The sequence below is a fragment of the Pelophylax lessonae genome (assembly GCF_965119305.1).
Source record: "Pelophylax lessonae genome assembly, chromosome: 3".
Lineage (NCBI taxonomy): Eukaryota > Metazoa > Chordata > Amphibia > Anura > Ranidae > Pelophylax > Pelophylax lessonae.
The window spans coordinates 185,970,292-185,985,879 of NC_138770.1; the positions used below are offsets into that span (position 1 = coordinate 185,970,292).

At 46.8% G+C, this 15,588-nt stretch overlaps 1 protein-coding gene across 1 annotated transcript in view; it reads left to right on the forward strand.

Annotated features, from left to right (window-relative positions):
- The window catches only part of RASA2 (RAS p21 protein activator 2), a 451,771-nt gene that overhangs the window by 292,759 nt on the left and 143,424 nt on the right, over positions 1-15,588 (forward strand). Inside the window, exon 15 of the mRNA XM_082249978.1 lies at positions 903-1,009. Within this exon, the coding sequence (XP_082106104.1) occupies positions 903-1,009 (107 nt within the window). The remainder of the gene's footprint in view (positions 1-902; positions 1,010-15,588) is intronic.

Genomic DNA, 15,588 nt, shown 5'->3' on the forward strand with positions numbered 1-15,588 from the left:
CGTTGGGTATCTGCGCTTCCTCCACTTTGCCGTGGGCAAGTAACATAATCAATTCATGGTGTTACCCTTTAGTCTGGCCTCAGCTCCTCGGGTATTCACAAAAGTGCTCTCCCCGATGTTAGCATTGTTGCGACAGTGGGGGATTGCGGTACTGGGGTACCTGGACAATCTTCTATGAGCAAAGTCCTCGACTGCTCTAAAGGACAACCTTGAAATCTCTGTGCGGACTCTGCAGGAGTTCGGTTGGACATTGAATTTCCAGAAGTCTACTCTGGTTCAGTCCACCAAGTTGGACTATCTGGGTCTGACCCTGGACTCGACTCCTGAAGCTGCAGGATGCAATTTGACTTATGTAGTCTAGCAGTCGGTAGTCCCTCAGGACTTGCATGCGGGTGCTGGGCCTGATGGTGTCTACCTTTTGAGACGATTCAGTTTGCACAATTCCACGGGAGGCCTCTGTAGAGAGAGATTCTTGCCAAGTGGGACAAGAATCCACAGTCTCTAGACAATCTGATTCTGTTGAGCCAGGGTACGAGAGGGTCACTGATTTGGTGGCTTTCAACAAAACTGAGTGCCTATAGCTGGGAGGGGGAGTATATCCCCTGGGGCAGCCACTTAGGCATGGTAAGGTTTTTCCTGCCTAGTGTCCTACTCCTGTAGGGGGCAGCATAACCCAATGGTCAAGAAGATTCTGGAGTTGTGCCTGTCAATGAACATCAGAGAAAAGGATTTTAAGGTAAGACAAGAATCCAGTGTTTTATGTACAAGGGGAGTTCTTGTTGCACTCGCTCCTTTTCAGTAATGCAAGTTTTTGGGTTGTACTGTTTGTGTGCCACTCTGCAAGATATGACGTTGGAAAAAATGTGGTGTTATATCTGTATTTCTTTAATGTCCCTCTACAGATGACCCTCATGTACAGTATTCAGCAGTCAGCAGTTTTGTCTTCCTGCGATTCTTTGCTGTGGCCGTCGTGTCCCCTCATATATTCCATTTAAGATCCCACCACCCAGTAAGTTAATGTATCTGTGTTCCTCCTGAATATCTTGAATGTTCTTTTAAGGTTATAAATATGTAATAATTTAGCTAAAAACAAAAACCAAAAATCCCATGCCTACCCTGAACATTAAACATTAACATAATGATTTGCGCCCCTCCAAGAAGCTGTAGTATCTTAAAAAGAGTTACTAATCCAAATGAACTACTAGCTACAGCGCTAATAATAGTAACACCAAAACTAATAGGTTTTCAATTAATTATCAACGTAAAGCCAAAAAGTTTAAGATGTGTAAGTTAACCACTTGTCGACTGCCAACAGTACATATACTGCAGCAGGTCGGCTCTGTCCTGCGAAACAACGTAACTGTATGTCGTTTCGCAGGACTGCTAGTGGGGGTGCATGCCGATTGGCTACAGGGGGAGCCAATATTCAGGTCTCTGTGTTCATTCAGCAAGCCCATCCCCCACACAGTTGGAAAGCACCCCATAGCGAAACGTCACATTTAATCATTTGATCGCTCCTGGTGTAACCACTTGCCTGCCAGCATCATTAGTACAGTAACAGTGCATATTTTTAGCACTGATTACTGTAGTAATTAGGGATGCACCGAATATTCGGCGGCCAAACATTATTCGGCCGAAAATAGAAAAAATAGCACTTTCAGTGTTCGGCCGAATAAGTCAAAAGGCCGAATAATTTTGTGCCGAACAATAGGGCTGAACGATAGTCGATATGATATCGACTATCGTTCTGTGGCCGTAGGCGATATTCATATCGCCGAGGTCACGATATTTACAGGGGGAAGGGACTCGGAGGAGGACAGGAGGACTCACAGACTTCCGTGTTAGGCAGGGGAAGCCGGGACACTTCAGCGGTGAGCATACATACATTACTCACTCGTGCACTGCAGCCCGCCCCACATATTCAGTGAGTCTTACTCTCCTCCCTAGTTTTTTCAATGGCACATTCAGGAAGCCAATCACGCCGTGATTAGCTGCACAGCGAACCAATCACGCGTGCCTGCACACCTGATTGGTTCCGCTGTGCCGCTACTCACGGCGTGATTGGCTTCCTGAATGTGCCATTGAAAAAACTAGGGAGGAGAGTAAGACTCACTGAATGTGTGGGGCTGGCTGTAGTGCACGAGTGAGTAATGTAAGTATGCGGCTATGCTCCTTTCCAGGCTCCTACTAGTCCACCTCCAGCCTCCTACTACCACCACTATGAGAGACTGTCTGTCACGGTATAATCTGATCGAGTCCACACTGACACTGACTGACTGTCACTGAGTAATTGATGTTACCACATTAACCCTGACCTGCCCAGTGCCCTGTATCTGCAATTACAATTTACTAGGCTGCCTGCATGCTTTCTGATTTCCATTCCCAGCATCCTTCCCAATCCCTACAGTGTCACTAACATTAACCCTATGGTACAAGGCTGCAGAGTACACTGAATCCCATTCCCTACAGTAACATTTAGGGAGAGAGACATGAGAGGACAAGAGAGAGAGAGAGAGAGACCTGAGAGGACAAGAGAGAGGACAAAAAATTGGCAAAATAAATGGAAAAAATGCGAAACACTGCGTTCGGTATTCGGCCTTCGGCCAAACATTTCATTATTATTCGGCTTCGGCCAAGAATTTCATTTCGGTGCATCCCTAGTAGTAATGTCACTGGTTCCCTCCAAAAGTGTAAAAAATGTCAGGTGTCCGTTTTGTCCGCCGCAATGTCGCAGTCCCGCTAAAAATCGCTGCTCGCCGCCATTACTAGTAAAAAAAAAAAAGAAATGACCTAATACTTTCCCCTAGTTTGTAGACTCGATAACTTTTGCGCAAACAAATCAATATACACTTATTGGGCTTTTTTTTTTTTTTTTACCAAAAATATGTAGCAGAATACATATTGACCTAAAATGATGAAAACATTTGATTTTTTTATTTTTCATTGGGAATGTTTTATAGCAGAAAGTAAAAAAAAAAAAAATAAGTGTGTGTATATGTATATATATATATATATAATATATGTGTGTTTTTTTTCAGAATTGTCGCTATTTTTTTGTTTATAGCGCAAAAAATAAAAATCGCAGAGGTGATCAAATACCACCAAAAGAAAGCTCTATTTGTGGGGAAAAATTTTATTTGGGTACAACGTCGGACGACCGCACAATTGTCTGTTAACCACTTACCGACCGCCCGCCATCGATTTATGTCGGTCCTTTGACGCTAAATACCGGGGTTATGGCAGCCACCCCGGTATTTTTTTCAACAGCGGGTGATTGGCTTTCAGATAAGGGTGGACCCAGCGGCGGATTTGCTGTGGGATCACCCTTCCATTGCGGCGGAAGAGGTGGTTTCCCTCCTGCTGCGTCCCGGCCGTTTTCCCCGCTTACCGGACCCGCCGGCAGCGAAGAAAACTATTCGGTCCTGGATCCTCAGAGACAGGAAGTCGAGTGAGGACAAGATGGCCCCGACTTGACTCTATGGTCTTGGAGGACCGGAGCGACGTCAAACGTTGTAGCCTAGAAACCAGTTTAAAGGGCCGATATATATAATATATATATTTTTTTTTTTTTCTTTTTTAGTGTAGTTGTGAGGTCTGAGGTCTTTTTGACCCCAAATCTCACAATAAAGAGGACCTGTCATGCCTATTTCTATTACAAGGGATGTTTAGAAGATATAAGGACTGAGCACGAAAATAGATTTTTGGACTTTTTTATTTTTGTCATAATAAAGTGGATTGGAATTTATATATATATATATATATATATATATATATATATATATATATATATATATTCACGCAAATGTTACTTTTGCACTGAACGCTTTAAGAGTATAGCACTTTCACCAATATGTTCACAAACTGTATGAGAGTTGATTAAGTATTTATGTATACAGTATTGTTGATCAAATTATTGAGATTAACATTAGGATTATAACAATGTTTTGTGATATCTAGCCACGTCACCTTTCAGTGCACAGTACACTTTATTAGATATTGTTTGTACATAGACACACTATACCTTGTAATAAGCGCTGTTGATCGCATGACTCTGCAATTATCTTGGCAAACAATCCTCTCCCAAAGGCTCCTTTCTGGTGATCAGCTCACCACATGGACCCCTTAACTGAATGGGGTAGTCAAAACAGCATGTGTATATATGTGTGTCCTCCAAACCTTCTCCCTTTATAAATCCTGTGACCCTCACTATACAGTTTCCAAATAAAACTTCATCCCAGGTGTCCTGAAAGGAGGAGAAAAGAAATGCAGATAATCCTTGTGCAATTACTTTTATGTGAAAGTCTAAAAGCATACATATATTGTATCACTGTGCTAATCCTAGGACCAGTTAGAAAGATATGTCTTAGATGCAGAGATGTCCACACCACTTCTAGCAAGGATGTTATATTTTCCATTTTTTTCACTTGGTGGTTTTAAAGGGATAGAAAATTTTACCCACCATCAGTTTTCTTCTCTCAAACCAACCAAATTCTTCTCAAGGACAGTCAGATCAGATACGTTTTGGTTAGGTAGTCCTCTTTTATTAGTCTGCTCTTAAATCTTTCTTTCTCATGGAATACAAAGGCCTCATTCTGGATACAGCCCAGGAAGTCTTTCCACCAGAAAATGAAATGCTCTCTAAGATCTCCAGCTCAGATCTTGGGATTAGAGATGCACCTTAGTGAGATTCTCTGATAGTTCTGGGCCTCAAAGTAGCTTAATTTGAGGATGTCCTCTTTGCTCAATTCTAAACACGCTTCTTCTCATAACCTCCCTTTGTACATTCTACTCAGACAAGGAACTCCCTAGCTTGGTGGATTTTCAATCCAAACTTGACAATAGGAAAGTAATTTCTAGCACACCCACGAAGGGTTAAAATAGATGCCAGTCTCACAGGCTGGTGAGGAGTGTTCAAATCACTCATAGGTCAGGGAATATGGTCACCCAAGAAAGCCAAGCTTCCTATTGACATTCTGGAGCTCAGAGCTGCAAAACTAGCTCTGAATCACTGGACCCCTTTTTTTAAGGTCATCCGACCAGGATATAAATCAGACCATGGCTGTGTTCTATATCAACCACCAAGAGGGTACCAGGAGTCAGGCATAAATAATAGAAGTAAGTCTGATCATCTCATATGCAGAGAAAAGCTGTCCAGCCCTCTCTGCTGTTGACCTCTCCAGAGTTGACATTTGGATGCTGGATTAACTCCGCTGTCACCGCCTCAACCAAGACAAACAGGCCTTTCCTCTCAGCATCTTCCATCTCCTGTGTCATAAATGGGGAAACTCCAGATGTGGACATCCTGGCCTTAAGGTACAACAAGTTACCCCCTATAGGATCCTCTACAACTGGCTATGGATGCTCTGATAATTCCCTGGACCCTCGGTCCAGTTCATATATACAATTCCTCCAGTGCAAATTCTGTCCTGGCTGCAAAATGGAGCAAGAGAAACCTGGTGATTCCCAATGCACCAAACTGTTCCAGGAGACTATTCCTAGATTCTTCCAAACAGGACAGACCTTCTGTCTCAGGACTCTTGTTCCATCTTGCTTCCCAATCACTGGCTTTCACTGCATTCTGTTAAAATACAGGTCTTGATTGACAGATGTGACTTGGATTCAATCATTCCCTCATTGCTCAAAGCCAATAAAACGCACTTCCAAAACAAAATTACTATTGTGCCTGAAAATCCTTCTTTGCCTGGTGTGAACACGGGCATTTTAATCCCAAAGGTTTCTCTATCTCTGGCTTCACACTGTTTCTTTGCTTTTCTTCTACCTATTGTTCCCTCTCAACTCGCTAATTCAAATAAGTGTTGATATTACATTCTCCATTCTTATATGCTAGCTAGCTTGGAACACAATGCTGCTTGCACTTAATGTCTTCAAAATGCAACTAAGCATTGTCATTATGCAAAAAAAGCTGAATTTTTGTAAGAACTTACTGTAAAATTATTTTCTCTGAGTCCTCTGACAGTCGCCGCCCACTCATACAGTCTTCACTTATGGGGTATTGTCCTTATCCATAGGGGTAAACTAGGCAAAAGATTTTTGTTAAAATCATACATAAAAGCATTTGCATGTACACACCCACAGGGGGCTGTCACTCTGGACCATACCCTCATGCTAGCAGCATTCCCAACTCAGTTTGGTAGCAAGCAGTATATAGATCCAACAACCCCAAAAGAGGGGCGGGGCCGGCGACTGTCAGAGGACTCAGAGAAAATAATTTTACGTTAAGTTCTTACAAAAATTCTGTTTTCTCTTACGTCCTCTGACAGTCGCCGCCCACTCACACAGTCTTCACTTATGGGACGTCCTGAAGCAGTGTAGACTTGAGGGGTGGGAAACGCAACCGACACAAAGGTAACGCAACCCAGGTCAGAGAAAAGAACCTTATCTTCAAGATAAAGGCAAAACACTGGGTAACAGGAAGCTCAACATGAGCCAACAAAACCCAGGAAAGCAAAAAAAACAAGGGGTGAATCCCCGTCAAGAGGGGACAGACGCAAAACTGTCACGTCCCCCTAAAGCACAGCCGCACTCAGAACTTTGCGGCCAAAGGAGGCATCGGCTGATGCCAAAACATCAAGTTTGTAAAAACTTTGTAAAGGTATGCACAGACGACCAAGTCGCCGCTTAGCACACCTGGGACACCGACGCCTTATGGCGAAAAGCCCAAGACGCACTCACCGCCCTGGTAGAGTGTGCCGTGACAGGGAAAGTCGGAACCTGTTCCCTAAGCAAATAGGCCTGTACAATCGGCGGTCTGATCCATTTAGAATTGGTTGCCGCAGAAGCAGCCGTACCCTTCCGAGGACCCTCAGGAAGGACAAAGAGAGAATCCGACTTTCTGAAGGATTCAGTAGACGACAGGTAGACCCTGATCGCCCAGACAACATCCAAGGAATGCAAGGCAAACCCCTTAGGGTGCTTAGGCTTCGCACACAGCGAAGGCAAAACAATATCGTCAGTGAGATGGAAATCAGAAACCACCTTCGGCAGGAAGGATTGAAGAGGTTGCAAGACCACCTTGTCCTAATGGGACAACCAGGTAGGGAGAGCGGCAGGACAAGACCGCCAACTCCGACACTCTGCAAGCAGATGTGATAGCCACTAAAAAGGCAACTTTAAACTCCCGGATATTTTCAAAGGGAGGACGTCGTAAAAACGGACAGGACCAGATTCAAGCCCCAAGGAGCTAATGGCGCCCTCCTAGGGGGATCCAGATGACGCACACCTTGAACAAAAGCGCGGATCAAGGAATTTGATGCCAGAGGGCGCTGGAAAAGAATAGCCAGCGCGGATATCTGACCCTTAATAGTGGTCAGCTCCAAACGCTGATCCACACCAGATTGCAGGAATGCGAACCCCCTCGCCACCGAAAAGGAGCGAGGATGAAAACCCTGAGATTCACACCAGGCAAAGTTGGCCTTCCAGGTACGATAAGAAATCTTACCAGAAGAGGCCTTCCTAGCCTTGAGGAGGGTAGGAATGACCGCCGACGAGAGACCTCAATCTCTCAAGACCTGGCTTATAACAGCCACGCCGTCAAAGCCAGCGACTGTAAAGCCGGATGGAAGATCGGCCCCTGAGACAGCAGATCGGCTCGTAAGGGGAGCTGCCAAGGAGGCTCGACGACCAGTTGCATGACGTCCGCGTACCAGGACCGGCGCGCCCAGTCTGGAGCCACTAGGATCACCAGCTTTGGTTCCGAGGCCAACCTGCGAAGGAACCGGGACAACAATTTAATCGGTGGAAAGGTATAGATCAGACGATAATGAATCCACGGCACCACCAGCGCGTCCGAGGCTTCTGCCAGACCCTACTGGGTCAACAGACTTTGGCCACATACTCCCTGGTGCGTACTTTTCTTCAGGAAGGTAGGCACTTGACGCATCCAGTGCGGTCTCTGTTGCCGCCATGGGAACTCGATTTGATGCTCTGTCCTCCAGAAGCCTCTTTTTAAGAATCTTCGGGAGATTCTCCTGCTTACGCTGTCCCAGGAGGTGGCCTTTTTGGTGGCTTTCACCTCTGCGTGAAGGATGTTGGAATTGGCGGCATTATCTTGATGTTCACACCACTTGGTGGTTCACAGAGATAAGGTGGTTCTTCGCCCCTGTATGTCATTCCTTCCAAAGGTTGTCTCTGATTTTCATTTGAATGAAAACATTGTTGCCTTCCCTGTGTCCCAGGCCAAAACATCTGAAGGAAATTGCTCTGCATGCCTTGGATGTGGTCTGGGCAATTAGGGTGTACCTGGCAGCTACGGAGTCTTTTAGGAAGTCAGACTCACTATTTGTTCTCACTGGTGGGCCTCGGAAAGGGTTGTCCGCTCCCTCTGCAACCATTTCCAGATGGATCAGAGAGGCCTATTCCATCAGGGGTCAGGTTCCTCCTTTCCCTGTCAAGGCACACTCTACTAGGGCACTTAGTGCCTCCTAGACCTTCCATCATCAGGCGTCAGTGATGCAGGTTTGCAAGGCGGCCATCTGGTCATCGGTGCACATTTTCACAAAGTTCTATAAAGAGGATGTGTTGGCATCTGCGGATGCTTCTTTTGGCCGCAAGGTTTTGCAGGCTGCTGTTTAGAGGACCTGATCCTCTTTGAGGGTGTATTTTTTTATTTTTTTTCAGCTGGGCTCCAATTGTTTTGGTTGAGCTCCTGTTGCCTTGTGTAACACTGCTGTGGGACGTCCCAATAGTTATGTAGATCAGGAACTGTGCCCATCAATGAACGAAAGAGAAAATGGGATTTTTGACTTACCATAAAATCCATTTCTCTGATGTTTATTGATAGACACAGCACCCACCCCTCTGTGGAGTTGTAATTCTTCTGACATTGCTTGTAACAAAACTGAGTACCTATAGCAAAGAGAGGGAGTACACCCCCAGGGACTGCCCATAAGCGTAGCCAGACTTTCTCTATCGCTCATTGACAGACGTAGTCTTCTTGATTCTCAAGAGCTGGGTTATGTTGTCTCCGCAGGAGTAGGACTAGGCAGAATGACAAAACGTTCTGGCTCCACCCTAGGGGCAGTCCCTGAGGGTATATCCTCCCTCTCTCTGCTACAGGGAATCAGTTTTTTTCTGTCTAGTCAGGAGTAAGGACCTAAGTTCCTTGCTGGGATCTTTTGGTCCTGGCAAGACTTTTTTCTTTAAGAAAAAGACATTTTTTAGGTAGTTTTCTCCAGTGTTTTTTTCCTGTGAGATCTTCAAGCAAAAATGCCGGACTGGGCGACACTTGTGGTCACCCCAGCCGGCCTACGAGCGCGCGCAGACCATGGCATTGCGCTTGGTCGGCCGCGACATATTCAAGTAAGTATGCGGGGCCGGGCGACGGGCTGGATGTTGAAATCCAGTGGTCACCCCGGTTTCTGCCTAAGAGCGCGTGCAGACCAGTGCGCTGAGTCGGCCGCGACGGAGTCCCAGTAAAGGGACTGACTTTGCGAGTTAAAAGCTCGCTTGGACGCCAGGTACCAGAGAGTCGAGGCGTCCACAAACCCCCACCCCGGTGGAGAGGGTATTGTGAAGAGAGGGTGCCTGTCGGTTCGGTATGGTGAGTAAACGTTCCCTTTTTTCCTCATTATGAGGCAGTATATATTATGGGCCCCTCCATATATGGTCAGTATATATCTGATACTTACAAGTCCCCCTTGTAATACAGCATGTGTTTGTGGGAAGTGGACTTGGTTCAAGAGCTAACACTCTACCCAACAGACTGTAACATTACAGCAGACATAGGAGATATAATCCTACCTTATGTGCAGTGTATCTCTGTAGATCCATAGATCGCCTCTTAGCAGAGATGCAGGTGGATGTGCTGGGAAAACGATTTCGGAGGTCCGCCGCCATTTTGCCGTAGACCGAATGCATGTATGTCCTCAGGTCACGCCGGCCGCCATGTTTTTGGAGTCTTATGTCTCTTCTATGGGGGCGGCCATGTTTTGTGAGCCCAGCTACCTCGTGGAGGGCTGGGAACGCCGGAAGGCGTACACAGGGGGCGGAGCCACGCCTTCTGCCCGGGAAAAAGCAAACGGCTCCTTCCAGTCTGTGTAAGACAGACGCTGACTGCAGTTGGTTGGAAACTGCACTGCATCGGTTGGTGAGCCTTGGGGGTCCCTCTCTCTCTCTCTCTGGGATCGAGAAGCAGGTACTCTGAGGGGCGCTATTGCGCTAGGGGGAGACACACAAAAAAAAGAAAAAGTTTTTTTGTTTTTGCTGGCAAAGGTGTCCTGTATTAACATGGACCCTGCCACTCATGTATCTCCTCCGGATCCCCTCGAGGGGTCTGCGGGATCCTCCAGCACCCCATTGACAATTGAATCTTTGTCAGCTATTATGGAAACTTTTGTGTCCCGGGTGGAAGTGGCTTGTCAGGGACAGGGCGCAAGAAAGCGACCCCCGCCTAACCCCTTATTATCTGAAACTTCGGATTCAGACTCTGAGCCTATTTCTGCAGTTGCAGGTACTTCATCTGGTATTGGTGTCTCGGGTCCTGTCTCTTCAGACAGTGAGGAGGATGTTTCGGCATCCGCCATAGCCCGAGAGGAAGCGTTGGTAAACGCACTCATTGTATCTGTTCAAGAGACTTTAAGGTTACAGGGTATTCCATCAGAAATAGCTGAAACTGAGATCCCTTTTGGGACTAAAAAGCGCATCAAAGTGGCGAAGGTTTTTCCATTGCCCAAATGTTTTGGCAATCCAATCGAAGAAGAATGGCGTCTGCCAAAACGCACTTTTAATATTTCTAAACGCATTGACAGGCGTTATCCGTTTGAGGAAACCCTTATTAAGAAATGGACAGAACCACCTGTGGTGGATTCACCAATTGCTAGATTGAATAAAGCCACGGTTATTCCTTTAGAAGACGCTCCGTCTTTTAAAGATCCAGTGGATCGCAAGATAGAAGCTATGCCTCGCACCATGTTTTCCTTGATTGGATCAGCTTTCAGACCAATAATTGCTATTGGTCTGGTTTCGCAGGCTGTAACTGAATGGACCAAGTGGTTACGCCGGGACTTAGAAGAAGTCCCTCAGGCGGTATCAGATTTGTTGGAACAAATGATACAGGGGTTACAGTTTGTATGTGATGCGACGTTAGACGCCACTCCATTAATGGCGCGAGCATCAGTCTCAGCAGTGGTTCTCAGGCGTACACTGTGGCTAAAAGGTTGGTTAGCCGACCAAGGTTCCAAAAAAGCATTGGCTAATATCCCCTTTTCAGGAGAGCGTCTATTTGGAGCCAACTTAGATGAGATCATTAAGGATCTCACTGGTGGAAAAAGCACCTTTTTACCGCAAAATTTTAAAGGTAGAGGAACTCGTCAAAGACGAGGGCCTTCTTTTTCTGCTCACAAGAGGTTTTTTCGTCCAGCGGGTGAAAAAACCAAGTCCTCCAAAGCTCCTGCAGGAGGCGTCAGGGGTCGTTGGTCGGGCAAGCAAAAGCCCGCCCCCTCCAGACCTGAAGATAAACCATCCAAAGCCTGAAGGTGCGCCCCCACCCATAACTGGGGTGGGGGGACGTCTTCGCCGGTTCCCGGATCCATGGCTTTCCAGAATCCCGGACAAATGGGTTTGCGAAGTCATAAGGTCAGGGTACAAGATCGAGTTTCGATCTCTCCCACCGGCGCGATTCTTCCCTTCCAATATCCGTCTATCCGCAGACCGTTTAGAAGATCTGCGGAGAGCAGTCACAGATTTACTACAACAAGGAGTGGTAGTCCACGTTCCTTGGACAGAACGGTTTCAAGGGTTTTATTCAAACCTGTTTACAATACCCAGGAAAGAGGGCAAAGTGCATCCAATTCTGGACTTAAGAGCACTCAATTCTTTCGTCAACATAAGAAGATTCAGAATGGAGTCCATTCGCACGGTAGCAGCCTTCCTGCATCCAGGGGATGTCCTAGCGTCCATAGACATCAAGGACGCCTATCTTCACATTCCCATTTTCGCAGGACATCAGCGTTTTCTACGCTTTTCCGTAGAGGAGAACCACTACCAGTTTGTGGCGTTACCTTTCGGTCTCGCCACGGCTCCGCGGGTCTTCACAAAGGTGTTGGCCCCAATGTTGGCACTTCTGCGCCAAAGAGGTATATCGATTCTAGGTTACCTAGACGATCTTCTGCTTCATGCAGAGTCTCCTCAGACCTTGCTACAAAACATAGAGATTACTATGATTTCTTTACAGGAATTCGGGTGGCTGGTGAACCAGCAAAAGTCATTTCTGGTTCCCACCCAGAGGCTCGAATATCTGGGTCTAATTCTAGACACAGTCAGGACGAGAGTTTTCCTTCCGGTAGGGAAACTTCGAAAGATTCAATCAGCAGTCCAGTTGTTACTATCCAACAGCTGGTCTTCCCTTCGGACGTGCATGAGGGTTCTGGGGTTGATGGTGGCTTCATTCGAAGCAGTCCCATTTGCCCAGTCCCATACCCGAATTCTTCAGCAAGAGATTCTTCTCAGATGGAATCGGAATCCGGAATCCCTGGACAATCAGATACGATTGAGCAAACAGACCAGAGAGTCTCTGGTTTGGTGGCTTCGGTCTCCAATGCTCAGCCAGGGAAAGTCATTTCTGCCAATATATTGGACGATAGTGACCACGGATGCCAGTCTATCCGGATGGGGAGGAATTCTTGGTCAGTTATCTGTCCAGGGACTTTGGTCCCCGGAAGAATCCAGGTTACCGATAAATGTATTGGAACTGAGAGCGATCAGACTTTGTCTGATTCACTGGACCGAGCAGCTCCAGGGCAGCCCGGTTCGGATCCAGTCGGACAATGCCACGGCCGTGGCTTATGTCAATCATCAGGGGGGCACCAAGAGTGTCCGAGCGGCCAAAGAAGTGGCTTGCATTCTTCGCTGGGCGGAACGATTTGTTCCAGCAATCTCTGCGGTGTTCATTCCGGGGGTGGAGAATTGGCAGGCAGATTATCTCAGCCGTCAGACCCTGGATCAGGGGGAATGGTCCCTCCATCCAGACGTTTTCCACCAGTTGTGCCTACGGTGGGGCACCCCGGATGTGGATCTGTTGGCATCACGATTCAACAGGAAAGTTCAGAGATTCGTGGCTCGCTCCCGCGATCCTCTAGCAGAAACCGCAGACGCACTGATCGCCCCGTGGGGGCAATACCAGCTAATATATGCCTTCCCTCCTCTCGCGTTACTGCCAAGACTTCTTCGCAGGGTAGAGGAGGAAGGAATCCCAGTAATCCTGGTAGCTCCGGACTGGCCTCGTCGAGCTTGGTACGCCGACATGGTCAGACTGGTGGCGGACGTCCCATGGAGACTTCCTCTCAGGGAGGATCTACTGTCTCAGGGACCGATCTTCCATCCTGCTTTACGATCGCTGGCTTTAACGGCCTGGCTATTGAGACCCAGGTGCTGAAGGACAAAGGTTTGTCAGCTTCAGTTATTCCTACTCTAGTTGAAGCAAGGAAAGCGACTTCCAGAAAGATTTATCATCGCACATGGAAGTCCTACATTGCATGGTGTGAACCTTTGGGGTTCCGTCCTCGGTCTTATTCGATTAGTCGAATATTGGCTTTTCTGCAACAAGGGGTTGAGCAGAAACTGGCCTTGAGTACTATCAAGGGTCAGGTCTCAGCATTAGCCATCTTCTTTCAGAAGCCTTTGGCTACTCATTCCTTGGTGCGGAATTTCATCTAGGGGGTGCGACATCTGGCTCCGCCAGTGCACGCGCCGTTACCCCCCTGGGATCTTAATTTAGTGTTGTCGGTTCTTCAGAAACCTCCCTTTGAAGATATTAGGGAGATTCCTCTACCCACGTTGTCCCAGAAGGTGGCCTTCTTGGTGGCTATTACTTCTGCACGCAGGGTGTCAGAACTGGCCGCATTATCTTGTCGTTCACCATATCTGGTGGTTCATAGAGATAAGGTGGTTCTTCGTCCGAATCCATCCTTCCTACCAAAAGTGGTTTCAGAATTTCATCTGAATGAAGAAATTGTATTACCTTCCCTGTGTCCTAAGCCCAGTCATCCTCGGGAATTTGCTTTGCACTCCTTGGATGTGGTCCGGGCGATCAGGGTATACTTGAAAACGACAGACTCATTTCGCAAGACGGATTCACTTTTTGTGATCCCAGATGGACCCAAAAAGGGGTTGCCTGCATCTGCCGCGACCATTTCCAGATGGATCAGACAGACGGTAGTGCAGGCTTATTCTATTAAGGGTCGGGAGCCCCCGTTCCCTGTTAAGGCGCACTCCACTCGGGCACTTAGTGCGTCATGGGCCTTTCGCCATCAGGCGTCAGTGGTCCAGGTGTGCAAGGCGGCTACCTGGTCGTCGGTGCATACCTTTTCTAAACATTATAAAGTTGATGTAATGGCATCGTCTGATGCCTCATTTGGCCGCAAGGTTTTGCAGGCCGCAATCTGAGGAGACCAGTGGTCTACCTCGAGGGTTTTTTTCCGTTGGAAAATTTTTTTCTTTAGCCTCATTCTTTGTTTATAATGAGCCTTTAAAACTTCTAGTTTGGCACCGGTTGGGCCTTCTAGATTGGATTTGATTTTGTCAATCCCACCCCTCATTTGTGGCACTGCTTCTGGATGTCCCAGCTCTTGAGAATCAAGAAGACTACGTCTGTCAATGAGCGATAGAGAAAAATGGATTTTTGTAAGAACTTACCGTAAAATCCTTTTCTCTTAAGCTCATTGACAGACGTAGTACCCGCCCCTCTATCATTGAGTTGGGTTGGGTTAAATTCTCTGTACTGCTTTAAACAGAACTGATTCCCTGTAGCAGAGAGAGGGAGGATATACCCTCAGGGACTGCCCCTAGGGTGGAGCCAGAACGTTTTGTCATTCTGCCTAGTCCTACTCCTGCGGAGACAACATAACCCAGCTCTTGAGAATCAAGAAGACTACGTCTGTCAATGAGCTTAAGAGAAAAGGATTTTACGGTAAGTTCTTACAAAAATCCATTTTTTTTTCTATCTAGTGTCCTACTCCTGTAGGGGGTACCAAAACCCAGATCAGGAGCTGTGTCCGCCAATGAATATCATTTTATGGTAAATCAAAACTCCCATTTTTGAGCAAAGCTGGCCATAGATTGAAATTCCTATCCATCTATGGCCATTCTTGTTCCCCGTCTAAGGATCCACTTTCCTTTAACTGGCTTATCGGAAATTTTTTCTTGGATCAGCAATGCAGTCAATCAGCTGCAGCACGGATCAGTGTATTCTGACAGCAGACGAGTCCCCACTGTCAGAATATAATAACAAAGTGGGGAGGATTCCTTTATCCACTTAGCTTGTGTGGATGGTGGAATACTTTCAGTTTTTTTTTTTGATTAGCCTACTGGCTGATCTAAAAAAATTAATTATATGTTGCTAACCTAAGGCTGGTCGAGCTAAAACCTTGGGAGCTACCTTTTTTTTTGCACTTTTGGGCGCTAGTTTTACAGGTTCTTGCTGATGGATTGAGTGCTGATGTCCTCTGTTGGGGGAAGAGCTGCATGTGTCCTGCAGGCTGTCCTTTCAGCCTGGGGAATAACATCACCTCTTATAACGTCCCCTCCTGCCATGTAAAATCCTCATTCACTTTGGCCTTGCTTCATATTGTGCCT